This window comes from Haliaeetus leucocephalus, unplaced genomic scaffold, assembly GCF_000737465.1.
Source record: "Haliaeetus leucocephalus isolate CR32 unplaced genomic scaffold, Haliaeetus_leucocephalus-4.0 Scaffold577, whole genome shotgun sequence".
Lineage (NCBI taxonomy): Eukaryota > Metazoa > Chordata > Aves > Accipitriformes > Accipitridae > Haliaeetus > Haliaeetus leucocephalus.
The window spans coordinates 4,066,691-4,093,657 of record NW_010973013.1 but is presented as its reverse complement, the minus strand read 5'-3'; the positions used below and the strand labels follow the sequence as shown (position 1 = coordinate 4,093,657).

The 26,967-nt window shown below is 41.9% G+C and overlaps 1 protein-coding gene across 1 annotated transcript in view; it reads left to right on the top strand.

Moving 5' to 3' along the window:
• The first annotated feature begins 10,682 nt into the window (after nt 1–10,682).
• Nucleotides 10,683–26,967, top strand: part of FSHR (follicle stimulating hormone receptor) — an 80,737-nt gene continuing 64,452 nt past the window's right edge. The window contains exon 1 of the mRNA XM_010577777.1: nt 10,683–10,899. Within this exon, the coding sequence (XP_010576079.1) occupies nt 10,715–10,899 (185 nt within the window). The 5' untranslated portion in view covers nt 10,683–10,714. The remainder of the gene's footprint in view (nt 10,900–26,967) is intronic.

Sequence of the window (26,967 nt, the reverse complement as noted above, 5' to 3'; positions counted from 1 at the left end):
CTGTAACTACTCCTTGAATCAGCTGCTGGGTAATAAGTGAGGTAAGAATAGCAGCTCATCTTGTGTGCCGCACTACCTGAGGTTCCTGTAGGTGATCATTATTACGTGCTACTTCATACACTGTTTGGCCAGTAATGCCTTGCAATTAGGCCTTAAGAGCAAACGATGGAAAGCTCTCCATAAAAGCTGATTATATTAGAGCCGAGCAGCACATCCGTACCACCCTTCTCTGAGATTTGTTGCCTTTTTGATGTCTCACTGTTGCTGCTCTGATCCAGAGGCAAGCTGTTTATCCAGACTGCTGCAGGCCAAATCTTCAGCAGTGGTGCTCTGGAATAGCTGCACTGAAGTCAAGGGAAATATGGCCTGGCTCCTTCTCGCTTATATCCCTTCATATTCTATAATGTTAGCTGTATCTTATTGGTACTCTTCTGTTTCTTTTATTGTCACGTTCATCTTCAGCTGATATAAACAGCACGTCAACATTAACTCAATGGATCGTTGTTGGAATCGGGGTTGCTTCATGTTTTTTGCATAGACGGTGAAATGTTTATAGGGGCTGTGGGAGACGGCACAAAAATAGAAAACCGTGAGAGTTTGGTGAATGTCATACAGTTTGGGAATAAATCTTCACTGAGCCTTACGGTTCCATGGCCATGCGTGGAAGGGATGGACAGCTTAAATTGGTCCCAACGGTAGCCCCATATCCTGAGTAGACGGAAACTGCTTTGCTCATGCAGAGTAGCAAATAGGCATAACCGGCTCCTGAGGACAGCACTGCAAGCCCAAGTTGAACAGATTGTGCTGGGCTGGGGAATCTATAAGGAAATTTTCAGCCTTCTGTAAGAGGGCATCCACGTGCGGCCAGGAGCCTTCCTTCCGTTTCCCAAAGCTGCTGTGGTTTGGGAGGGTGCAAAGCAATTTTCTTTTGCTTTGTATTTAGACAAGAAACAGTAACCTCCCTGAGGCTGGCAATGCAGTGCTCTCTCTCCAAGGACACACCACAGGTTATTTTGCAAGCAAAGGCAAGGTCACTTTACCCACGTACCAGGCCAATCAGGAGTACGATCGGTTAGTACTGAGTGTGAACTAATGAGTCCTAATAAGATTTCTGCTCAGTTTGGAGCATGTGCAGAACAGGCTTGTAAAATACCACGTAGATACTTTTAAGTACAAAACCTCACTTGTGAGCCCTTTGGTCTCCAGGCATTTTGAACTTCATCTGGGCCAGCAATAATTAGGCAAGGTGTGGTCTTCATCACTTGGTTTGGCAGTATTTAATAGATTGTGCTTTGCGTTTGCAGTCCGTCTTAAAAACAGCAGAGAAAGGTGATCAGGAAAGGTAAAATAATCTTGCAGCCTTCCACAGGCAGTTTGGGGTTGGGTTGTTGTGCCTAAATTATTGTCAGCTTAGTCCAAAAGGTACTTGTTTTTCTCCATCTCAGACATATGTAACACAACAGGATGTGTCGTTTGATAAATTATATCATGCTAAATAAAACATGTCATGTGGATAAGGTCAAAAGGATAAGGAAAATTGTAGTAGAGGTAAGAAAAATGAAATATGTTGATGGAGTATGGCCTTTCTTTCTGCTTTGAGTTTGCAGCATTCAATAAATTTAAATCTTTTCTGGATGTCTAACACTTTTCTCCTCTAACCCGTCAGTGAAGCATATACCAGCATTGTCACAAGGGTGGCAGGAGCCAGAAGAGCCTTTCTGAGTGGAAGACATGTAGCCTGTCAGGGTGTGCAGGTGGCCAGATTAACACAAATCTGTTAGCGCTTTTTTTTCCTACACAGGTCAGGATGTTCCGGTACGCTGGCCAGGTGTCTATTTGGGTAGTTACACATCTGTTGGGATTTCAACTGTGGCTTGTAAAATTTGTTTGAATACTTTGAATAGCAAGTAAGTCCTATGAAGTGTCAGGTGTGATGGAGTTTTAGAGGCAATGGGAAGCTGAGGTGTTGACTGGGATGTGAGGGGGAACCTCAGTGCGTCTCTGTCCTTCACCAGCCTTCCCCCGATGGATGCCAGTGAGTTCCCCAGGGCGCAGGCAGCAGCATTGCTTCTCCATTGCCACGTCGCAGCTGGATGTGTGCAGATGCCAGAATTGGCTGCGAGTGGGCTGGAGGGAGGTCAGGAGTCCTATGTGTGCGCAGACCTGGGATCCGCCTCCGGGGATCTCGGCTCTGCACCTTGCTGGATCCATCCACCACCACGCTGTGGATGCACCGTTAGTTTCCCCGACGCTTAACCAGCATCATCTGTAAAATGATGCTAGAGGTCTTTCTGTGCTATAGAAGTGGGGACAAAAATGGGCTTTAGAATTGTGAGGCGCTTTGATAACATGGTAATGAGGGCTATAAAGTACCTGAGAGAGATGGAGAAGCTTCTTTTTCATCATCTGCAGAATTTCATTAGTCTACCTGCCATTTCTTTCTTTGCCTTAAGAGCAATGGCAGGACCTTATTCCCCTCCTTTTGCAGAGAGCTATGACTGACCTGCTCCCTGTGCCCCGAGAGCACCTGCAGGCAGATCGAGAATCGGAGGCTCTTCTCTGTCACCTTCCATGCAATAACCTGCTTCCTGGCAGAAAAAGTGTCAAAAAAAAACTATTCCAAGGAGGACTATATCACTGGACAGTCTTATAGCACCAATTCAAGCTTGCTGAAGCAGCTGGAAACTGCTCCTCTCTTATTTTGCCAGGACTCCAGTTGCATAAAGACTTAGGCGTGCCCAGCTTTCCTTTCAATGTTCATTTGCTTACATTTAAGTGCATGTGTCATTTTTCATTATTTTATACGCTAAGGGGCAGATTCTGAATTTTTTAGTCATGTTTGGCAGAACCTTGTTCCATAAATAATCTTATTAACTTCAGTGGATGTATTTGTGGAAAATGGTACAGTGCAGCAGCAGCTGAGGAGTCCCAGCGGGAAGAGCAGGGAAGAGTGGAAGAGGAAAATGGCTGCCAGACATAGGATCAATATTTAGGTTTTAATGTAGTTCCACATCAGTCACTGAATGCAGTAAAATAATTTTTTTTTATTTGCTGTGAAAGCTTCAGCAAGAGTAGGAAAAACCTTGGATGCCCTTCTAGGGATGCTTTAAAACAAAGGTGCAATATTAATTTTCACTGTATAGTGTTAAAAAAAGACTTGGTGACTCTTTGGCTCCTAATTATCACCTCAGGCAGCTTATTTAGCCTACCTGTCATGAAGGTAAGAAGTATACAACACACTGTAACTCCTGCAAAATAATCGAGTCACTTTTTTAGCTTTCCTCTATCAATATTAATAACGTACACTAATTGCACAATGCTTTCTTTTTTTTTCCCTCCTTTTTCTTCAATCTGCTACAGGGATTAGTTAGTCATTTGCATCTTCTTTAGAGGCCTTAACAAATGTTAATTTGTCATTCTTACCTCTCCTCTTTTTTTTTTCTTTTTTGTATTAAGTGTCAGAATGAAATGAATTTCCCGGAAGGATATTTAGTGTCTTTCATGTATCAATCAGGGCTGAGCTCTTCCTTTTCTCATGCAGAGTTGGTTTCTCCTAAGCTGTACGAGGTCAAGAAAAGAGAAGATATAGTTTTATGCATTGCAGAGTACCTTGAAAATAAAGACATAAGAAGTAGAAAGTTAAGTGACCTATGGTATGCTGTAAAGATATTTCCATTTCAGACCTCTTTAATGTATTTCAATGCCTGAAATGCTCATCCAGTCTGAATGAATTTCGGCAAACTTAGTTGCTCTGGCCAAACAACAGGTTGTTAGCACTGTCTGTGGGCAGCTTGTAAGTACTAGAGGAGTTAAGCAAGTTTTCTTTTTACAGATATCTCTGTACTTCAATCCTTGAAATTCCTCATGCGTGCTCTGTCAGGCTGCTCTCTTTCTTTAATAGGAGATGATAATTACGTGAGGTGTTGTGGAGGCATCATTAGGGTAAAGTTTCTTTAATTCATTTTATTTCATAATAAATTGTACTTGAAAGTATTAATGGCCTTTTGAATCTCAATGAGTAAGAGGCTTAGGTTTGCTGCTAAACTGCATAGCGTCCTGTATGGCAGGCTCATGAACTTGGAAATGGTGGACAGGAAGCGTTGCCTATTTTTTCATGCTGACGAACATTTCTCCTTTATTTATGGATTCAAGGCTAATAGCTGAGTAGTGTATTGTAACCATGCTCAAAAGCAACTGACAGTGTAGACTTGAGGAAAAGCATGAATAGTCAGTCTCTATTTTGAACATCCTAGGGAGATTTTTTTCTGAGCCATAAGTAGAATCACAAAAGAATTCAGGTGGAAAAGGGACCTCAGGAGGTCTCTGGTCCCACCTCCTGCCCAAAGTGAGGTCAGCTGTGAGGTCAGACTGGGTTGCTCAGCGGCTTATTCAGTCTGGTCTTTTAAACTTCCATGGAATGAGACAGCACAACCTCTCTAGCAACCTGTGCCACTGCTTGACTGACCTCAAGATGAAAAATTATCTCTTTGTAGCCAATCTGTATGTCTCTTGTTTCAACGCATGCCTGTTGCTTCTTGTTCTCCCACCCCACACCTCCGCAGTGAGCCTGGGTCCACCTCTTGATCACCTCCTCGTAGGCGCTGGGCACTGCTGTTAGGTCCCCATCCCTTCCCCAGGCTGAACAAGCCCTGGTCTCGCAGCGTCAGCTCATGGGGCAGGACCTTCTGCCCTGACTATCTTGGTGGCCTTCCCTGAACTCCCCCCAGTTACATGATGTCATTCTTCTACTGGGTGTCCCAGACGGGATGCAGTACCGTTGATGTGGCCTAACAAGTGCTCAGTAAAGGGCAATAATCACTTCTCTCAATCTACTGGCAGAGCTGCTCCCCAGCCAAGCAGTGCTCAGCCTGTATCACTGCAGTGGGTTCGTCCTCCTCAGGTTTGGGGCTTTGCATTTGTCCCTGTTGGCTTTCATGAGGTTCTACTGGTGCCAGCGTGAACAATGTATGGTTATTGTTGTCCGTAGGCTGGTCTACTTGACGCTGCAGTCAGGCAAGGTTTCTCTTGCCTCACATCTCTGGTCTTCAGATACACTTTGCTGGCTGGGAAAGGCGTCGGGGAAGAATATATGATGCAAAGTGCGATTCTAGGCAGGCTTCGGTGTCTCTTGTGCATCATTTTGGTCTAGTCAAACCCACTCACGGACAGTGCAAAGAAAAAGTACTTGTATAACTGTGCTTCGACAGACATGTGATAGAAACCTAGCAGATGGGCTGCGTCTTTTATTATCGACTGGGGATGAACAGACCCAAACCTGGGGAGCAGTACTAGATGGGGTGGCAAAGACTATTCTCTGACTTCAGTGTTGTCTCTTGCATATGTCTCCAGTAGTCCAAAAATACATGAGGTGCTTATATCCTCAGATTGCCTCTGAAAAATTATATAGATGAAGGGCTGGGTGGGAGCTTGTCAGCCATCAAAGCCACAAAAGTATTGGGGCAGAGTGAAATAAAATAAGTCATAATTCCCCTGCTCCCCCAGATCGTAACACATGCTCACTGCTGAGAAGCGTCAGCAAAAATGTTAGAAGTGTCTGAGGCCCCTCCGCACTGGGCAGTGTCCTTCCCTAGTCAAACAGATAGGCAGGGCCATTTACATCAGATGCTAATTAGGTTTTAAGGAGCAGGGGATGGATAACAGGAGGGATGCAAGAGACGCGGTGCGGTCGGTTATTGCTGCATTAAGCGCAATGCCATGTGGCGTGCTGCTCTGCGGTCTGCAGAGGTGCTGTTTAATAAGGGAACTAATCACGGCCAAGTTTTGAAGTCAAAAGCCAGACAGTCAGAGGAAATCTGCGTGAGCATAATTCCATACAGTTTCTAATCCTTTCCTTACACTAGTGTGTTTTCTCGAGTGAATGCACTCCCTCTGGTGGCTAATTTACTATCTCCAGTTCACTTTTCTTTTTTTTAGGGTTAAGGTTGCATGCGAGCAGCTGGCTAAAAGAACTGAGAGAGCAATAAGCTACTGCTTTTATTAAGCTAGTTTAATGTTTTATGTTCTCAACACTGAGGGCACAGATAAAGTCTGCCCATTCAAATGTATTTAAAAAATAATCCCCATTCATGAAAAAAGACGATGCTAAAAAAAACCAACGTGTTCACAAAGACTATTTCTGGAAAGAAGCCTAAAACAATATATTTTTATCAGGTAAATGGTCTGTTGGCCTCGGTGATCTACTGTTTTAAAACCCAGGTTGGTCATTCATAAAAGGTAAATCAGTGATGTGTCAAACTCCCTTTTATTAATTTCCTCTTAGGTGTCTGTCTCTCATGTCTCACATTGCAAGCTTTTCTGGATAGAAAACACCTTTTTCTGATCAGAGCATGGTAGTCAGGGCAATAGATGCTACTGCTGCCTGTAAACCCGTAAGGAGAACCTATGTGCTGGAAAACATCAAAAGAGTGAGAACTCTCCACTCTTTGAAGGACAAACTTCATTTAGGTGTGGTTTGTATGTCATCTGTTCATACAGGCGATTTATTTGCCTACACGCTTTTATAGAACGCTTAACGGTTAAGCAAAGCCAGTGTTACAGTGGCATTCGGGAATGAAACGCTATTCTAAGGCTGGGAAACATCAGCAGAAAGCGCATTTACTTAATTAGGTGTCATGTTGTGTTTCAAAAGAGAGAAACACAAGCAGAAACTGCTGCGAACTTGCTTGCCTGTAGGTTGATACACTTCAACACCCAGAAAGCTTCCTGCCTTATGGAAAAGAGCTGTTCCCGCACCTCTGACAGCTGGATTTAGATGCTGAGCTGACCACGTCTGCACCGTGGTGGAAGGACTTAGAGTCGTTTCAGTCTATTTGGAGCAAGTTTAGCGAGGGCAAGATGGAGAGAGCTGGTGTGGCTTATTTTTACTTCCCGCTGTATCCTCATCAATCCAGGTGACAGCACCACATCAAAACAGGCACCACTGCTTGGTCAGAGGGTGGGATCTGCAAAACCCCTTGGTTCCTCTGGCTCAGTGCTTGCAAAATTAGACCGATGCTAATTTTAGAGGCCAATGCTGACGTTAGAGGCCAGTCCTATCAACCAGACTCCTTTACTACTGTCTTAAAAAAAGATCCCTTGGTGACCATATAACCTTGAATTAATTGTCTATCCCAGAAGCCATCTAATTTCATAATCTATATCATCATCATTGAGTTTCTGTCATAATTCACTTAATTGCATGTCTGCTGCTACAGTGCTTCAATTTGGGGAAATTTCTGTTTCCTTACTCAGGAAAACAGTTTACACTCTCAAGACCAATTTGCCAGCTGGAGCATTGTTCTTCTGCAAATGAATGCAAAGATAAGGCTCTTATAAATATCTGAAAGCACCATCATTTCTGCATTTATACTTTCAACAGTATGTGTCTGAATGACAGTGCATTGCAGTCAGCCATCTCCATGAGATAGGTCCTTGTTCTTAGCACATGATTCTCTGAAGGTGGCAGAGTGTGTAGCTGGGCCCAGTCTATGGAGGCATGAGTTTGTCCCCTGCATTGCTTTGAACAAGGTACCGAGGAAAAAGTATGAAACCCTGTGATGGCACAAAGATGTGGGGTGTATTTATGACTAGCTTTAAGTAGCTCTCCCGGATCCCCTGCAATGGGTCCTTTGGGTTTTCAGGCATGGCTGTAGTTCCAACATAGTGCTCAGGAAGGACTCGTGAGTTCAACCTCCCCAGAAAGAGACCAGGAGGTATCTGTCTTGGCATTTTTTTCCTTTACCTGGAGTTTCTTCCTGAGAGAAGACAATTGTGCTCCTTGAACTGGTAGAGAGAGGATCATCAGCTGATTAATCCATCCAGGGGACTGTCGTGATGCAGCCATCTGTCATTTGACAGTCATGAAGAGAAATCAAGACAGAGATGCCCAGTTCAAAAAATTAATAGACACCAGAGTCTATTCTTCAAGACCTTGGATCATATGTATAAAACAACTTGGAAACCCTTCTGAATCTTCATTTATCCTCTGATAGTTTTAGCGTGGTCCTGAATTAGTGCTTGCTCTCATATGAATGAAATGTAAGTTCCATTTTGCATACTAGTATGATTTTATTGAATTTAATGATAACTGGATATTTCCCTCAAAGTCTTGTCACCATGGTATTTCAAGAGAATCTTGGGGTTTGGGGTTTTTTAAACTATTTAATAATCATCAGCTCACTCTTAACTGTTGTAAATGAAAGTGGAGCAATGTGTACTATACTCATAAAATGGCCTCCAGAAAAAAACGGGCAGGAGCCAACCTCCTTCCAATTTTTCTTCATTATGCTCATGATGTGCTGCTGGACCTGACTTGATGTTTTAAAATGTCTGTGTTTTACTAGTCATGTTAAAATAAAGCACACTTGCTCTAGTTTTGAAAGTCACTAGTAATTGGAAAGATCTCTTGTAGCCCTAGTGATATTTTTTCATCTCCTGACTTTTGCATATAGAATTCTTACTATTATCTGAAACAAATTTTGTGGTTTGATATATGAAACCCAAAGTTAATCAAATTGCAATGTCTTCCTATCTGTGCAAATTATTTTGACATTCAGAGAATGTTACCGCTTTTTAAACTATGTCATAAATATTATTATCCATTTCATCACTATAACATGACCATTTATATTGATGTATTTCAGGATGAAGAGTTATGGCTTACATTCATTTGTAACCAAATTCTCTTGTGCCCTATATATTTCTCAAGCTTCACCGTTTGGGTTTGGGGTTTTTGGGGGGGTGGCAGGTCAGCCTACTTTCAATCTACAGCTGTAGAAACTAGAGACATGCTACTGAAAAGACAAAACCAGAAAACTGTCTTCCTAGATTTGTTTAAATCCTGAAGTGCCTAGTTAGTCCAACTTGCAGTGGGCTACAGTAATTTTTTACTAAATGGGAATTTGTTTGACTGTAAGATGGACTTCTGCAGTTTTCATCTGTACTCATTTCAGAAGATCTTGTAGGTCTAAGATCTTCCAGAGGAAAGGAGATACAGATAGATTAGATAGACAGACAGATATATGGATATATGAGGGAAAAGTCACTACTGTTTTAGAATTATTTTTTTTTTCTGGCAGTCACTGTCATTCTCATGAAACTGATTCAGACACCTTAGCAAAATGGACTCTGTTTTACACATACAGCTAAATGAGTATTCTTACAATTCATTACAAGCCTACTGTTGTTAGAAAGAGATTGTCATGATTTTTTTTTTTACACTTTTTGTGTAAATATCACTGTTCTCATCTTGAGTAGGCTTAAATGAGTGGGGAAAAAGTAACAACTATTTGGTGATATCTGCTAAAATTAGGGTAACACTTAGGGTAACTTAAAGAATTAGTTAAATTAGTTTTAAAAATTGTAACTAGCTCCCTTCAGAAACATCTACAGTTTGAGGGTTATTTTAAAGGTGAGAATGGTGGAATCTTTCAGCCAGTACACTTCAGAGAAAAGATGCTGTCTTGTGTCTCATTACATTTGCTTATGCTTTTTGATTATGCGAGAAGAAAAAAAAATTTTAAAAAAAACAGAAAAACAGCCTAACAGCTAACTTTTAACAAGATTAAAATCCTTCCGAGCAATGTGAAGGATTGAATGGGAGTCAGGTTCAGCAGAATTACCCATGGCAATCCAGCTCCAGCACTCACTTAAAATGCACGTGATTTAAAAGCTCTGTGTGTCTGAAACAGCTACTTACAGTTTAAAAGAAAAACAAACAAATAAACCTCAAAAAACAACAAACCCCCCCACCTATGTATCTCAAAATTCTCATTTTGGCTGTCTTGTAGACAAACCCTGTTTCCAGATGATACCCTGGTGCAGCATGACTCAGTGACAGGAAAGTGTTCACAAGGTACCTTCCTCAAGCATTAATATTTGTAACAAGAAAAATATTTTAGCTCAGTCAAAAAGCAAACAAAGCAAATAAGGACTTAAAGATTGGATTCAGCGTCCAGGCCTTATGGTGATATTCTTGAAGCTGTTTTCTTCTTGTTGTGTCACAAATAGTCATTCTGTATATTTCTGGGTTTTTTCCAGATGATGAAATTAGTTTACCAGTCCGCAGGGACTATCGGGATTGTGGCATTTTCTCCTGTTTGGGTTCCTATAAAGGTGCCAAGGAAAAGAGGAGATGAATCAGCAAGTGCATGAAGACTAATCATAGTTGAAAATAAAGACACGTTATTTAGCTCTGGCCTTAGGACTGTATAGCTTTTAACCTATCAAATAGATTCTATACCTTACAAAAAAATAACACATTTATTTTGCCTAGGAGCAACACAAAAGCAGGGGCTCTTGGATCCATGAAGGGGAGCATAAATAGTGCCTCTCCTTCAGGGACAAAAGTGCCTGGGCTGTAGAAAGTAAAAGTGTTTTGTTGTCCCTTGGTCTTACCAAACAAGACATGCAAAACAGCGTAGCTGAGAAGGAAGGACTTTTTCCCAGCGCAGACACCCAGTGCATTAAAAGCATCCTGGTTAGTTCAGCTGGGGCCCGTGATTTCAACACCACTTTAAACATAAAATACTTTTGTCACGGTAAGTCAGCATTGCTGGTCTCCAACCCTGCTCTAGGGCCATAAAGGGTCTGAGGCCATGAACCAAAACTTGCTGAGAAGTTATCCCTCAAGAGCCACGTGGTTCGTCCCAGCTTTTGGGGCGGATCCTCCCTTCAGGGAGTTGGGCTGGGAGGTCCCCGCATTCCTTCCTTTGAGATGAAGGAGACGGGCACGGATGGGAAGGCAGAGATGTCTCCGGTCCTCACCTGTTTGCTGGTTTTCCTGGTGGGCTGCTCAGGATGCCAGCACCATGCCTGCCGCTGCGTGGGCAGGGTCTTCATCTGTCAGGAGAGCAAGGTGGTCCAGGTTCCCCGGGACATCCCCGCCAACGCCACCGAACTGTGAGTAGGGAGAGGGAACGGTTGCGAGCAGCAGCCTTGCTGCTGGCTCTCAAAAAAACAAACGGCTGCTTGGCAAGCCAAGGGTCGGGTTTGTAGAGAGTCGCTCGGGAGACTTACGCCAGCTGTTTGGAAAGCACAGCCCTTTCTCCGACACTTGCTTAATTACATCTTGAAGCTCCTCTCCGTCACTCTGCTCGTGCTCGTTTTAAGATCTCTGTTAAGGAAAGATATGGTACCTCATAATGCAAAGCGCAGACTAAATTTTAAACAAGCTTCCTTGGTGCTATGACAGTAATTTGAAGCATAAAGTCTAAGCCTTCTTTACAGCTTGCTTTAGCATTGCCGAAACGTGTAGTGCAACTTGTCTGCCCCAAACAACTTGATGGTGAGCGTTTGTGTCTGTACTGAGGGAGCTTTCCAAAGGTTTGTGCTTGTTTGCCAAGAAGCAACTTAATGTTTTCTTTTTGAAATCACAAAGGCATTACAGAAAGAACTCTGATAAACGTTCAGAGAGTGATCCTCCTCTATCAGAGGAGAAGCACAACTGCAGTTGGAGAGAGTGAACAACGCAAAGATACCGTACTGCGTTACTCCAGGAAGGGTTTTATCTATTTTAAAGCTTCTCTTTGTTTTCCATAAAGTAACGTGAGCAATACTGTATGACAGCTGTTTTCTGTCAGTAGCACAGGCGAGCAAAAAAGCTTACGCAAGTATGTAAATGTGCAAGCGATTGGTTTTGTTTTAATTTTTTTTAAAGCAAATTATATCACCCCTTGCCTACACCCACAGCCGCCTGACATCATTACGACCTGAAGCAAAAACAAAAGGAGTAGCCCTGGATAAACCCTTTGATTAATAAGTAGAGTGGCAAGTTTGGAGGGAGGATACAGTGAAGAATGATATATCACTGATTGGCAAAAATATGCCCCTATCTTGATTTTACACACCACAATATATCCGTGGTTACTGTCCCACAGTTTTCCTAGGGCAGAAGTTTTGTTTCGTTCAGAAGGAAGAGTTGTTATGCTCACTGAATAACTAGACTGCGGTGAAAACTTGAGAAAAATGTCTGAATTAACCACAAAAGGTCAGTAAAAGTTTAAATCATTCTCGCAACTAGAGGGGAAAAATAATCCATCTGTGATTTAGGTCATCTAAATCCTGAGTGAACTGTGCTCCAGGCATATACTGCTAATTTTGTTTAATTTTGCTTTGATTGTTTCTTTAGATTACACAGTTAAGGTCTGCCTTCTAGGGATTAAGCAAAAGCATTTTATAATTATTTCCGCAAAGAAGTAGAGTTTTATATCACCAAAAAGCACCTGTTAGTAAAATGGGATTTGTTCACAGAAGATCCTTGTTAACTTCTCAAGGGTTTGTTGAGGATGCTAATTTGCGGGTTCCTCAGCACGAGAGTGTATTCTCTGAAACAGGCAGACTACAACGTTAGTGCGACTGAAAACAGCAAACAAATCCTTTCTTCTGGCAAATATTGGAGTTAGAATCTCTTGGCTCTCTTCTCGCTTATACCTACTTTTGATTCCTCAGGAGGTAATTCTGGTCCCGTTCAATTCTATAGCTCTGGGACTAATTTCAGCGTGGCTTAAAAATTTGTCCATGAAAACCATTTAGAGTTGCTTTGAATATACCAAATGTTACCGTTACTAAAGCCAGATACATTAGCTGAAGAGCATTAAGATAAACCTTAGATTTTTTTCCTTCAAGGTCAAAGGGGGACTCTAGAAAGGTGCCTTCCTGTGCATCTCTCCACTGAGTGCTCAGTGGGGTGATTCAGGTGACTGAAATAGAATTTACTGCTTGAGGTGCTGTTGCAAATGCACTCTTGGTAACAGAAAAAGCTTGCTTTATGTTTCTTCAAAAAGCCTCAATGAGTCAAAAGGGTTCTAAAATCAGTGTAGCAACTTGAGTGTAGATGGCTATGGTGTCTAAGGACCTTGTACAGGATGCAAGAAGAGAGTTCTTGCTAAGTACAGCTCCTGCAAGGTACTTTTTTCACTTAAGAGCTCATTCTGGGAGTGCTGGATGCGGTCTATTTTTGTTTGACGTAAGGGAGGAGGGTTTCTTCAGTACACTTAGAGCTCTTCACCTTCTCTTATGTGGTCTTGATAGCTTTCCTAAGTGATCCTAGAGCCCTTCCCTAGTGCTTTTTAGATCATAGAATTATAGAATGGTTTGGGTTGGAAGGGACCTTAAAGTTCCAACCCCCCTGCCATGGGCAGGGACACCTTCCACTAGACCAGGTTGCTCAAAGCCCCATCCGACCTGGCCTTGAACGCTGCCAGGGATGGGGCATCCATAGCCTCTCTGGGCAACCTGTTCCACCCTCACGGTAAAGAATTTCTTCTTAATATCTAATCTAAATCTACCTTCTCTCGGTTTAAAACTGTTACACCTTGTCCTGTGTTGAATAACATGCCCATGAAAGCTTTGGAGAGAGAACAGGAGCCTGATAAGCCTCAAGCACTTCTCCTGTTGCTGTGTGTTTCTGTTCCACTACAGCTGTTTCTTAAGTCAAGACATTAGCATGTGGCAGCCAGCTCTGTTACTTGGTAAGAAAGCTCAGAATAAAGGTAAAAATATTGCCCTCGACAACCATTATCTCTGCTCTTCGCCATGTCTGATTTTTCTTTTTTTTTTTTTTTTTTGGTGGGTTGGCCACTGTCACATGCTGCCATGATGGGTTTCTTTGTGATTGGTTTCCCAACAGTGAGAGCTTACACTCCACAGTGAACGTGAGCTCTGCGGGCATGGTGCGAGAACCGGGATTTTGCTCCTGGTTGGACTAGCGTCTGCTTTAGCAAGGGTGTTGCAAAGGGGAAGGCTGGCAGCCTCTTACGGTAAGGGATTTTGGTTTGTACTTACCATGCAGAAACAGAGCAGGGATCAGAAACCAAGGGTTTTCATTACTCTTCTTGCTGCCACATCTGCTTTTTCTTTTACAGGCCAAAATCTCATGAGAGGGTAGTTACAGCTTGGTTTGCACGTTGCTTCTTGAAGATTTGCAAACACTCTGCAGCTGGCATGCTCCGAGTGTTTGCAGGGGAGACTGTGGTTATTAACTGTTTTGCTTTGTAATCTTTGCCTGGAAGAGGAGTTGGACAGAAGAATTTTTAGCATTTTTTTAATAGATACCAAAACACCTGTGAGAAATGTAGACGGCTCTGAATTACAACTCTGGAGGTAATCCGTGAGAAACCAGAGGCCAAAAGTTCAGATGGGAAACGTAGGTTCATCTGTGTCAAACTATTAACTATTAATTGCTTCGCAAAGTGAGAGAGGGGGAGCAACTCAGTGGGCACCCGAGGCAGTTTACTCCTTGAAGGTTTAAAGCAGTTTTAAAATTCAGTGTCAAGCCTTGTAATCCATTGTTAGTATTCACTAAGACTTCATTTAGCCGTTACAGGTCTTGCTTTGAGAAAGTAATGCAAACAAAAATAACTTGTTCTCAGAATAGGAGAGATCCTTCTTAAGATTTAGCAAACTACTTTAAGCAGAAACATATGAATATCAACTGGGAATACAACTTGAAGTGCTAGGAAAAGCTCACTTATTCTCTAACATCACCCTTCTTTGCTTTTGGGTTTCTCATCTCAGCAGTGCTTGAAATCACTCTTAGGTATCCCAGGGAAATAGAGAGCTCTAGCCCAGCAGCTTGGTGCAACCATTTGAGCAGTAGACTATACCTCTATTTGACAAAGTAAAGCAACAGTACAAGGCAGCTTAAGAAGGGGGGTAAAAAAGGCTACTTGGTCCAATTCTGCTTGCAATCCTGCAGAGTTCTGTGAGATAAATGTTAATATCAATGTTTTACCTGCATCCTGAAACAGATACTGTGATAAAAAGGTATCAGGAAATCAAATTTGGTCGTGTTGTATTTGTTATAAAGAGAAACTGCCTCCAACTGGGTTATTTTCCTAATTTTCTCCTGCTCCTAAACTTTACTCCCTTGATGTTTAGCCCTTCTTAGCTGGCATACAACTGCAGCAGCCAACAGCAGCATGTAGGTGTTGACCAGTCGGTTCCTTCTGCCTGACTGTTTCTATACCATGGAGACGATATAAGAAACATCTCTCGAGAATGGAAGTTTCTCAAGGAATGCTTGCAAACTTAGATATGTGACTCAGCTGATTAAAAGGAATTGTTTAACATTTTAGCACGACGGAGGCTTCAGTGGGAGAGTGGTGCCAGTTTTAGAAAGAAGTGACTGAGATGACTGAAATAATTGACGACAGAGATGGTCCGTCATTTGGCACCCATCTGTCAAAGTGCTACCTAAGAGGAAACTGCAGGTAAAATAGATAAGGCCTAGGGCTTCCTCATGCGTTGTTTTGCATTTTAAAAAACATTCTCTGGCTTCACTAGCCAGTTCAGCCATTGTCAGTGCAGTTTAGAGGTATGTTATATAGAGTATTTTCTTCCAAGCATCTGCAAACTATAAACAGTGGGATTTTTTTACTTGTTTTCTGCATAGGTGTTTTTGTACAAGTTGCTCAAGGATATTTATTTTGGACTATCAAGTCAAGGCTGAGTAGATGTCTGACCACTAAAACGGTGGCTGCCTTGAAACAGCGAGTTCTGTGTTACGTACTGAGTGAGTCAGATGTGCTTCCCTGCGACAGAAGCTGCAGTTAGGATCTTTTTTTTTTAATGCTTTCACACTTAAAGTTGAAATTACATTGAAACCTGCAAATAATTACAGTTCTTGCTCAGGTATTTATACTGGTGGACTGACCTTAACCTAAGAAAGACAGGGTGTGGAGGGGATAAAGTAAGCTAACAAAATGAAGACCCATGAAGCTTTCAAGTCCCTGTGTTATGGTGGTTAATCATATAGTTAATCGATAAACCCACATATTATCAGAAGGGGATGAGAATATTTTCACAGCAGAGCATATTGAGAAAGTTACGTGCTATTGAAAGCTTTTTCTTTTTTTTTTTTTTTTTTTTTTAATTTAAACCAGCTTTGCTTCTGTTAGGGTAGAAAAAAGTCTGCAGTTAGTGCTACATTCTTCTCTTCCTGCATTTATGATCAGTTCATACTTTGAAGCAGAAAGCTATAGAGGTTGCTGTACGATCACTGGCTGTATATCGGTGGAGTGGTCCAACACTTATGCTGGATTCTGTATTTGACATTTTCATTGGGAGGATAAAAAGAAATAGGCAGAGCATAAGAGAGAAAAAAGAACAGGAAGAAAGTGACACTAAAGGATAATAAACTCTGCGGGGCAGATCCTCAGCTGGTATAAATTACCAAGCATATATCTCTACAGAAACATCCAGTTTCCAAAGCTTCCAGAGCTTTTCAACGCAAGGAGGTATGCTGCACACACTAGGAGTCGTTTTGCAGCACAGTACTCTCTGCCGGCTTACTCATGATACTATGGCAGTAAATACATAGACGTGACTTTCACCTGACTGCAGCTCCATGCATCTATGAGAGACGTATGATCGAGTCTGAAGATGTATAGATGCGTGCATGTATATCTAATGTATCTTTGAAATGAAAGTGCTTTTACATAAAATTTAATGGCAAATATACGACTTCTTCAATCACTAAGCTTTTTGCAGGGAAACACAGTGAAAGCCCAGACTTGATTTTGTTCACATGCAGCATTGAGAGGGTACCAAGGTCTGTGCCAGCTGATGCTCTTCGCTGGGGTCAGCCACAGAGATTGTCCCCATGTACAACTTGTGGCTTTTCTGGCAGCCTCTGTCTCGCACACACACAAAACCAGAGGGCCCGTGTCACATCCCCGCACATCTGATACCAGGCAGAATGGATCCCTGGGGCCGGTCAGCTCCACGTCCTGAAATAAAGCCTCCCTGTTAGACATTTTAGGTATATTCTGCTTCAGTTCCTCCAAAGCATCAAAACTTGCCTATTGAATGAGATTATCATCAATGTTTTTCTAAAGTGTTCGGAAGATTAAACTAGTCATTTGTAGGTGTTACATTTTCTTGTCTCGAATATGGTGTCTTCATCTTGGGTGTCTCCCCATTCAAATCTTGTTTCATATAATTATAACCTAGGAGAGTTTGACAGTAATGTTATTCATGAGATGCGAGCTGGTAAATACCAAGGTTTAGCATAGAGGCACAGCAAGAGAGAAAAGCCCTAGTAAGATCAGAAATAAGTAGTTTTAAACTAAAATGTGCTTAAAATGGAGAAGTTGGTAAGCCTAGGGGATGTTACAAAGTAGGATAGAGGTCTATCTTTTACTTCTCCAACAAGAACGTGAATCACAAAACAGATGTGAGGAATCATGCATTCACTGGTGTCATGCAGCAGTTAATTTCCTTTGCTCTGAATGGTGTGCCACGCTAAACTCTTCAACAGTATGGATGATTTCCTAGCTTCATTTACTCCCCTTAGCACAGCTTCTCACAACTCATCACTTTTCACTGCACAGAATTAAAATGCTGTATTTTAGACTTCATTGTCTCCTCTTTTCTAATATTAAAATGTATTAACTTCATCTCTCATCCCACCCAGGGAGGCCAAGGCGCTTTAGCACAGCGAACCCTATTGATACTCAAGGGTGACTGTCGTTAGCTGGGAAAGCAGAGCGTAGTCAGAGCTCTAGGGAAAAGTTTTGAAGGGTGCTTTTATGAGTTTGAAAGACATTAAAGTGCTTATGTGTTTCTGTCTCAGCTTCGCTGAGTTGCCCTCCTATCCCTTACGTAGGGAGCTCAACGTATTTACACAGAGGGGGATGCAGAAAGGTGTACGTACGCCCGTGCCCTCGTGCTCTGACCCAGCAGGGTACAAGCTGCTGTACTGTAAGAGCCGCCAAGCCAGGACGGCTCATCCGTAATCTCTGTATCTGCATTTGTCCATGCAATAGGTTTATAAATGACAGCTTGGGAATTTGAGTTAATCATTTTCTGGATCTGGCCCTTAGCAAAGTCATATCAGCATTGCAGTCCTGAAGAATAAAGCCTATTATCTCCCTCAAAACCCAGGCCATGCCTCTTGAAATTAAAAAAAATAAATAAATAAATAAATAAATAAATAAAAACAGATTTGAAAATAGCTTCTCAAATACTTGATCTTCCCAGCAGCATTTCTGAGGTGTAACAGAGAAGAGATCTCCAATGGAAGGTGTCTTTAAAAGCTTGAAATTCAATTCCTCTGGAATAGTATCGCACACCAAATGTGTCACCTGATAAGGCAGCAGGAGAAAGTCTGTTGTGCAGCTCGAGGGTTTCCTTTGCAGATGCCAAGGGGGTCAGTGAAAATACTGGGTATGTGGAGAGCTTAATGAGGGCGAAAGAAAAGAGTGGAATTTTGAGGAATGCCACAAGAACCGAGAGAACACTTGCACAGAAGAGAGATGCCAAGTGAATATATGTCCCAAAGGGGATAGCTGCTCTAACTGCCAGCAGTTTGTATGCAGGAGGGGGTCCTGCAAAGCCAAACCGAATTATCTACCAAAGAAAAATAAACAAACTCGTTAGACACCCAACTGAGGAGCAAAAGAAATCCATGCAAAGTTCAACATGCTTCACTCCTCTAACTTGATGGCATTTTAGTTAGTTCTGCTTAACTTTCCTGAGTGTCCTTGTGCAGGCAAGCTAAAAGATAATTGGGGTAGGTTCACAGCTAATTTAAATTGTCATAGCTTCATTAACTTCAGTGGAAAGAACGAAGTTCATTTTCACTGTCTGGCGATGGGGACCTCTGTCAGCCATGTGTTGTTCATTTTGGCAGCAGCTGATTGGTAATTACTCTGTGTGTGTGGTAAACAAGATGCTTTGGGCACAAAAGACAGGTATAATTTTTCATAGCAGTCTATTAGTTTTACACAGCGAGGGGCAAGCACTTTGGTAGGAAAAGTCACTTTTCTTTGTTTAAGACCTTGACCTTTTCAGAGAAAACCTGTAAATTATTTCACACTCTTTGCCTGTAGTTTGATTGGACTGCTCTTATTAGCAGTGAAATTTAAGTCATTAAAATGAAGCTTATTTCAAATTATAGGTCAGAGTCAAGCCTGGATTTCATATAAGAGTATAGAAAATTATTTCTTCTAATTGTCTTGCATACATTGTAATAAGGAGCCAAATTTCTGCCTTTACTCAGGTAAAAGCAGAAATTTACTTCCTTGATTTTGGGGGTCTAGGGTCAGAAAAGCTTGTGATTTGTTTGCTTTTGCTTAATGTTTTCCTCCAAGTATCCTTAGGTGTTTCAGGAGCTCAGCCTAGAAGGTATGGATGCCTCTTATCTCCCATTACCTTATCAAGCCACTCAGACGCATTTGCTCCTGCTTAGCTAGAGGAGAATTTACAGACTGCTATTACATGCAGAGGGAGCTATGTTTCTGAATGAAATGCAAACAGCCTTCAACCCAACTCAGATGAACCAGTCTTTGTTTTTCATAAGTATATTGAGCTTTCTGAGCCTCTGTCTTTGCCTGGACTAGCTAAATAATGCTATATCCTTGACTGTAACATATTCGGAACTTGCTATAGACCAAGCAGCCTCAATTTTAAACACGTGCCCTCTGGGTGAGCTGCGGGCTGAAGCTTTCACCTCTGTCTGCTCTCTTATCTACTCACGTATGTGGTTACTAGTCAGCATTTTGGCATATTTGCCTGGAAATCCTGGTTTGTGAACGCCTGTGGAGCATTGCTCTGGTAACAGTTCCACTGACATAGAGTTTCCCCATAAGGCACATGAGGCTGTACTTTCTGATATGAATCCTTGTCCAAATACAGTCAGTTAATTGGAATTAATTTGTAAATATTTGTTTGTAAGAAATCTGTGAATCTTCAGTGGTTTTCAAAAAACACTACATGCATAAATATGCAGTGAGGAAAACTTCCAAGTTTTCAATGTTTGATTCATCCTTTGTTGAGAGTGGAGCAAGGAGGGAATATACTTTCAGATGCTGGTCAGCAGATTTTTGTTTAAGTTGAAATAGTAGTGTGCAGTTAAGAGCTGGATTGACTGTGTGAAGACCAGGAAAGAAGGTGGTGCTTGTTTTCTCAGGAGAGTTTCTGGTGTCCTGTATTTGTATTCTGAACATAAAACTGTGGGATGCAGTGGGATACTCCCAAAGCAACTCCTGCTCATCCTTACCCCAAAAACAGATCTCACCCAAAGAAGTAAAGGGAATAGCGTACATGTGCGCAGGGTATCTGTGTGTTTAACCTCTTCCTCTATTGGTTTGACTCCAGGCAAAGAAGATGAGAAAACAGTAGCACGTGTACGTAGCTGTAACTGATGAAGTGGCCAAGGCTCAGGTGGGAGAGAGCAGCAATAGAAGGAGGGTGTATTGGATCTGTCTGTCCCTTTTTCCCAACACCAGGAGCACGGGATGGAAAGAAGTGATACTTATTTATTTGGAGTTGGTCATCTTCGCTGAAAAGGGTTGTCACATGGGCAGGCTAAGGATTATAATGGTTTTCTTTTACACACCTTCGGAAAGCCTTTTAACGGTTTCATATTCTGTGCTATGCCTCGTGCTTAGGAATGATCCCTGGTGTAACACTCTTGCCCACCCTTGGCTTTGAGAGGTTTAGGTTTCAGTGCTAACTTCAGGGTAAGCTTGGATTTCTTTTTTCTCTTGTACCATCCCGCGATCTACATATATTAGGCTATTGCCTTCAGTAGCCCGATAAGCGTTTTCGAGGAAGGAGCCTTTATCGAAGGGCATCCTATTCAACGGGAAGCACTCATGTCTGTGAAAGCCACGGATATGCGCGGAGGTAAGAAAGCAAACCTGTCTCCAGCAGTGGAAGCACTGCCCGTGCTGCTTTCTCTGGCGTCTCCAGTCTGTCCACAGCTGCAGAAAAGGAGCACAGATCAGCCAAATCCATTTTTTCCTTCTTGTTAACTACTGGGAAGTGATCAATTCTGAAGAGGCTTTCCTCAGAGTCCAGTCTCCCAACAGGAATATTTATAGACAGACAGGAATTTCTGAACAAGCAAGGTATAAGAAAAGGAGCTATAAACTCCCCTGCTATGAGAAGACAGCAGGTTGATGCTAAAACCCTGCCTTGTCCCCAAAGTTTTCTTTGGCCAACAGAGCTGCTGCTATGGAAATTTTTGCTTTTCTTTTTTTGGCAAGTGGAGAGTCATAAAAGAAGTACAGACTGTGTCAGAATATGACAGCAAAACAAGAAATGCCCCAGCAGAACAACAACTCTCTCTAGGTGAAATTACTGGTTTGGGGAAATACTCACTGTATCCGAATCCCAGGAGCTGTAATTTCCTATCTGCAGTATATTGTTGCCATGGCAAGATGAAGCCCAGACCTCATTCTTCAGTCCTTTGAAATCGGCGTTAGTGGCCCCTGTGAGGGAATACCCTACAAGAAAATCTAGGGTTTGATTCTGCAGGCATTCGTACACATCCTAATTGCTTGCCCAAGCAGCTCCGCTGCCTTCCAGTGGGACGAATCGCAGGTGTGAAACTACCCATCTGTACGTATTTGCAGATTCAGGACTTTGTGCTGTTGTGGTAGACAGGAAACCACTCCAGGGAAAAATAAAACGGGTGTTGAAAGCACAAATGAAATAGGAAACCAACTGTTTAAATTTATTTTAAATTATTAGGGGAGATTTTAATTGTTTTAATAGGCCATATGGAAATGATGAGATTTTTCTTAGGGCTCACAAAGTTTTCTATAAATATTAACAGATTTCACAACATTCCTGCTAAGTATGTAAACATAATTTTATCCATTACAGAAACAGCAAAGCTATAGCTTGTAAAGGACAAGCAATTTCCCGAGAGTACAGGGTAATAAATCAGTCGTTTAGCTGGGACTATAGCCCCTTCAGGACCTTATTCACCAGCCTGTACTCCTATGGCAATATATTTCCTTGTTCAAAGAAAAAAAAAAAAAAATTACTCCTTGCACATTCATATTCCTTTCTAATAACTATTTCTCATCACAGGAAGGGTTTATGCTCAGCGGCATGAAATGCATGCCTGCTGCTTTGAGTCTCCTATATAAGGCAGTACAAAGTCATAGCTCTGCTATTTTTTAACGTTCAAGTGATGCGTATACAGTTTCAGGGTTTTTTCCCTCAAATATATTTTTACTGACATGGTACCTCTGCACCATCACCTTTTCCGCTCTCTTCATTTCTGTACTTTTCTTGTATCAGTTTCTGTCACTGTATTAGAAGAGCAGCATTTCACAGTAGTGTTACAGTCAGTAATTTAAAGAGAGCTGAGGTGGAGATTTTTGTCAGCATTTCAGTTATGGCTAACTGTTGGCTCTGTTATGGTCAGGAGGGCTGCAAATGGAGCACTAATTGGCAGGTTTTCACCCCTTTATGAGTTTAACTGCTATCTGTATATGTCTCCTTAGCTAGAGCCCTTCACGAATACATGAATGATGCATCTACAGGATTTTTTATATATATATATATACACACACAGTATTCATGTAGCAAACAATATTACTTTGGCTTCCTTCATTTCTGTACATATTACTGTCATGTTGTATCGGTGCAGCTGAGCGTACTACATGGACCTACACCCCAGAAATTGGGTTGGTTTTTGAGCACTTTACCCTAGAAGTTGGAGCACGTCCATGCAGGGCTTTAGAGGAGCACTGCGTGGGCTGGACACGGAGGTGTGAGTCTCCACGAAGTGCCCGTCGAGGAGGGCTTGCCCTTGGACGTACCGATGCCCTGCTCTGATGGGGACAGCCTTGTAGCTTCAGGGCTGTGGACCACCAGCAGCAGCTAGGGCTTTGCCGTTTTGTTTGTCTGTCAGAGGCACGAACGCTGTCTGGAATAAACTCTCCGGCGGCGCTAGAAAACGGGGAGACTGGCTCTTTGTTCACGGCTTTGAAAGAATTTTTTTTTTTTTTTTTTTTCCCCCTTCCACGTCAGGCTGCCAAGAGGTGGCCTTGGTTCTAGGTGTAGATTCATCTCTTTAGTGTCCTCCAGGCTGAATGCACGTAGTGGTGGTTATCAGCTAAAATAGGGAATGAGGCAGGGGGTGCTTCAGGAGTTCCTGCTTGCGTCTCCTTGAAGATTTTCTGCATTCCACAGAAAGCTTGTTAACCTCTGTTTTGAAGGGTTAGCAGGCTGCTATTTTTATTAGCAGTGCCTGACTTGCCATCTAGAGTACATCTTTACAGTGTTCATCATATAAGAGTGTATACATTTCTGTAAAACACCTTACACTAGTATGCTACTTTTATGGACAAAAGCTTTGGGCTTCAGCCTACGTTGCATAGAAATACTCGGGGTTCTGTTAGTCTGAACTCAACTGATTCAGGTTGGCTCTCGATCCTAGAAGCTCACAAGTCCCAGAAGCCTTAATCTTCAATATGATGTCAACTGCTTTTCTTAAAATGCTCCAAAGAAGGAAAAAGGTGCACCTAGACTATATTGAGGTCTAAATTTCACCCTTACGATCAAGTATAGCATCAGTGTAGGAGTTTCCATGGCGTTGAATTCCCGTAGTTGGAAAGTCCTTTCCCAACATCAGTATCTGTATTTCAGCAGCTGCTGTAACAGAACCCAGTGACCATGCTTCCACTGCTAGCCAGCCTAACAGCATGCTTCCAAATTATGCTTAGCTTGCATGGTCATCTGAATGTTGTTCTCTCTCGTTGATCTTACTGAAGAGGTGATGGTGGAAAACTTTCCGGAAAAAAAAACGGTGTCAAACTGATCACTAACCATTCCCTGCTATCTCAATGCTGAAATAGCGATACTCACCGCTAGATAAAGGGATAATCACCTGCAACATCTGTGTGTTACAGAGGATTACCCTTGAGTGAAGGAGGTAGGAAAATCAAAAAAGCATACACAAAGGCAGACAATATGTTGGTTGTGGCTTTCTATACTTTCATTGCCTGGTATTTGCTCTTCTGTAACTCAGTATAGGGGCCCTAAATATTGTTTTGGTGAACGACAATAACAGTAGCACTTACACAAACTGCAACTTTTGTCAAAAGCAGCATAAAATAATCTTTTAAACACTGTAGTCTTATAAACAAAGCCCTAGGAAATAAACATCCTTTACAACTGTCAAATTCAGAGCAAGCGTTCATTTTCTCATTGCCAAAAGCGTGCCTTAATCTGAGAAAGTGAGAGAAAATGACCACTATCATGCCTACTCTTTGAACAATCTATTTGCAAGAATAGATATGGATGTTACATTAAAAAAAAAAAAAAAAGTGGTTGGCTAGTGAGATGAAATAATCAAAAGGGCTGAAATAACAAGCCCTTCATCTAACCCAACAGATCAAGGGGTATAAATTAGTGAAGCATTTTCTCGACAAAGTAATGAACTACAAAATTCATGCATTCTTTCTTTTTCGCAAGGCCAACTCATCTTTAAAACTTAAGAGACCTTTTACTATGCAAAACAGAGGAAAAAAAAAAAAAAAGGAGATCCTGCAAGGAAGCTGCAATTAGAGTAATGTAAAGTAATGATCCAGACCTTTGAAATAAATCTGAGGGAAAACGTAACGATTCTGGAAGGTATGTGTGAAACTTTGCAATGACATTTCAGGTTCGGTGGTTATGCTGACTGTCATTTTTGCTGGCCCTAAAGCAAAACCAAACAAGGTTAACCAAGCCTCTTGCAGCGAATTCTATCAGCTAGATAAGACGTGCAGCACTTAACGTACAGTACATTGGCTGATTTTGGATGTCGCCAGAGAAGAATGTGAGGCCAATTCATTTTTTTGTTACAAACTCTGATCGGGATGATATCATCTCCGCATAAAGAGATTATCATTGCATCGCTGATTGGTTAACCTCTGTTCCCATTATTCAGGCTTATGCATGTAATAAAAGGTCTATTCAATACATGTTGAAAAATCACTGGAAGAATTCTTATTGATTTCCATTAGATAGTGCCGTACTATTGGGCCTGGTCTTTCATTGCATTGCTTTAGCACTTGGTCATCAGTACTGAAGTGTCAGCTAACAAAAGCCAAGGAGCCGTGGCAACGTTTTTCTAATATGACTCATGAATAGAAGTGATATAAAATGAGAGCATTAGACAAAGCCAAGTTCTTATACAATTTATACCCCTTTAATTATCTTCTGTCACAGCAAGTTATCATTGTTTTTAATTAAGCAAATGTCGTTAGACTGGCAAGATGTGCTGCTTCATGCTTTACCCCTGCTGGAAATGTTTATTTCTGTTTTGAAATTTTAATACGAAATATCAGGGAGGTGGAAGGAGAGCAGAGATTTCAAGCACCCTGACATTCGGTACTGTATATTATGTTTCCCTAACCCTCTCTTCAAGGTGAGCAGTCAAGATAAGCCAATGATCTGCAGCCCATCTAATTTGTTTTTCCATCATTTTCTTAAGTTGTCTTACGTGCAATAATCATTACAGTGTAAGTGACACTGCTGGGAAAATCAATTCTTACTCTCCGAATAGAAAATAACTTACACTAGACTTGAATCATAATTGGTATTTTGTTTATTTTGTCGTACTTGCAGTTAACCACTGACTACTTTGGCCAAGAAAGTTCTATGTCTTCTGGCAAAGGCGCCGCTTGCTATAAAACATTATAAAATCCACTTCCGATTGAAATGTAATAAAAACCGCTTATGGATCTACACTGAATTTTCTGTCAGATGTTCGATATTATGTCCTTGAAGATTAAAAAGTGTCTGAATATTTATTAGCAAGATGGAAGGCTATTCCAAATAGGCTTTGAACCATCCTCATTACTGGAGCATGTGAATGACTTTCAGTAGTACATCTGTCATATATTCTATTATTATAAGATTATTAGTCCCCTTTTGCTGTTTATCTATAATTCAACCACAACAATGAAAAAGACTCTTATGTGCTATATGTGGGCACAAAGCCCATGTAACTGATGCCAGCTTTTCAACCTGAGGATGAATGGGAGTTAGCAGAGGTTATCAGCACCGTGCATTGTTCTCCCACCTCTAGGGTGTCATGTGGTGTGCCAAAAACCTCTTCGGCTATACTGTATTTGATGAAATAAATTCAGGGCTGGTAGTTTGTATTTGGCTTAGTTTCAATAAGAAAGTTACACTGGAGGGGGGAAAAAAAGGTTTTTTAAAGTGCTCTGGTTTCCTGTGCAGCACTTGCGCTCCAGAGCTGATGCTTGGAGTGTTTGGGATAGAACCCCCATGATGAGAAGGGGACCTTGTGGTGACGTCCTGGTGATGAATAGTACAAGCCCTCCACATACACACCCTGGGCTGGTGACCTGGGGTCCCGCTGCGACGTGGGAAGCTGTTTGGAGCTGCAATATGCTTTATTGGATGAGGCGGCCGCTATTAATCAAAAGCAGCTTATCTGAAGTAGGGTCATTCCCTTATTACGCTGAGTAAGGAGGCAGCCGGGATGCTCCATTTTTTCCCTGCCCTTGTAGGTGGTGTGTCACGTAGCAGGAGCGTCCGCGTGTTGTACCCTTACGTTGTCACAAGGGATCTGGAGACCAGCTCTTGCTGGGAGCAGCGCCGGTGCAGAGCTGCGTGCCCAGGCGAAGGCACCTCGTGCGGAGCGGGGACCCCGCCGTTGGCACGCTCTTGCTTGGCTCCTCGGTGACCTGACCTTGGAGTGAGACACTGCAGCTTCCCTCGAGCGAAGTCCCTCTGGGAAAAATAAAACAAAACAAAACAAAACAAACACAAAGAGGAAAACAAGGTGCCTGTGTGTAAATGCTCCCTCTCGTTGCCAAAAACCTGACCCTCTCTCCCCTCTGGTGCATAATCCTTGGCTGACTGTTTGGGGGACAGAAAACTCCTGAACGCTCTCTGACACCCCTTCCTAACCTCATGTGTGGAAAGGTACTTTTCCAGTGATTTGACTAAGAATCTCTTCACCTGAGCATTAAATCTCATATATAATGCAGGATACTTTGTGCTTGTTTGGCTATTTAGTCCTGTCCTCCCTGTAAATTCCTGCGTTTATCTTCAGGACAAAGGATTTATTTCATGATTTATTTATTAATTTTTTTTTTATTTTATTTTTTAATTTTTTTTTCTTCTGAGGAAAGGAAAAAGAAAAGGAGGCTGTGTTTGTGTTTGGATAACCAGGAGCATTTTCAGGCTCTGTATCCAACTCTGTCCAGC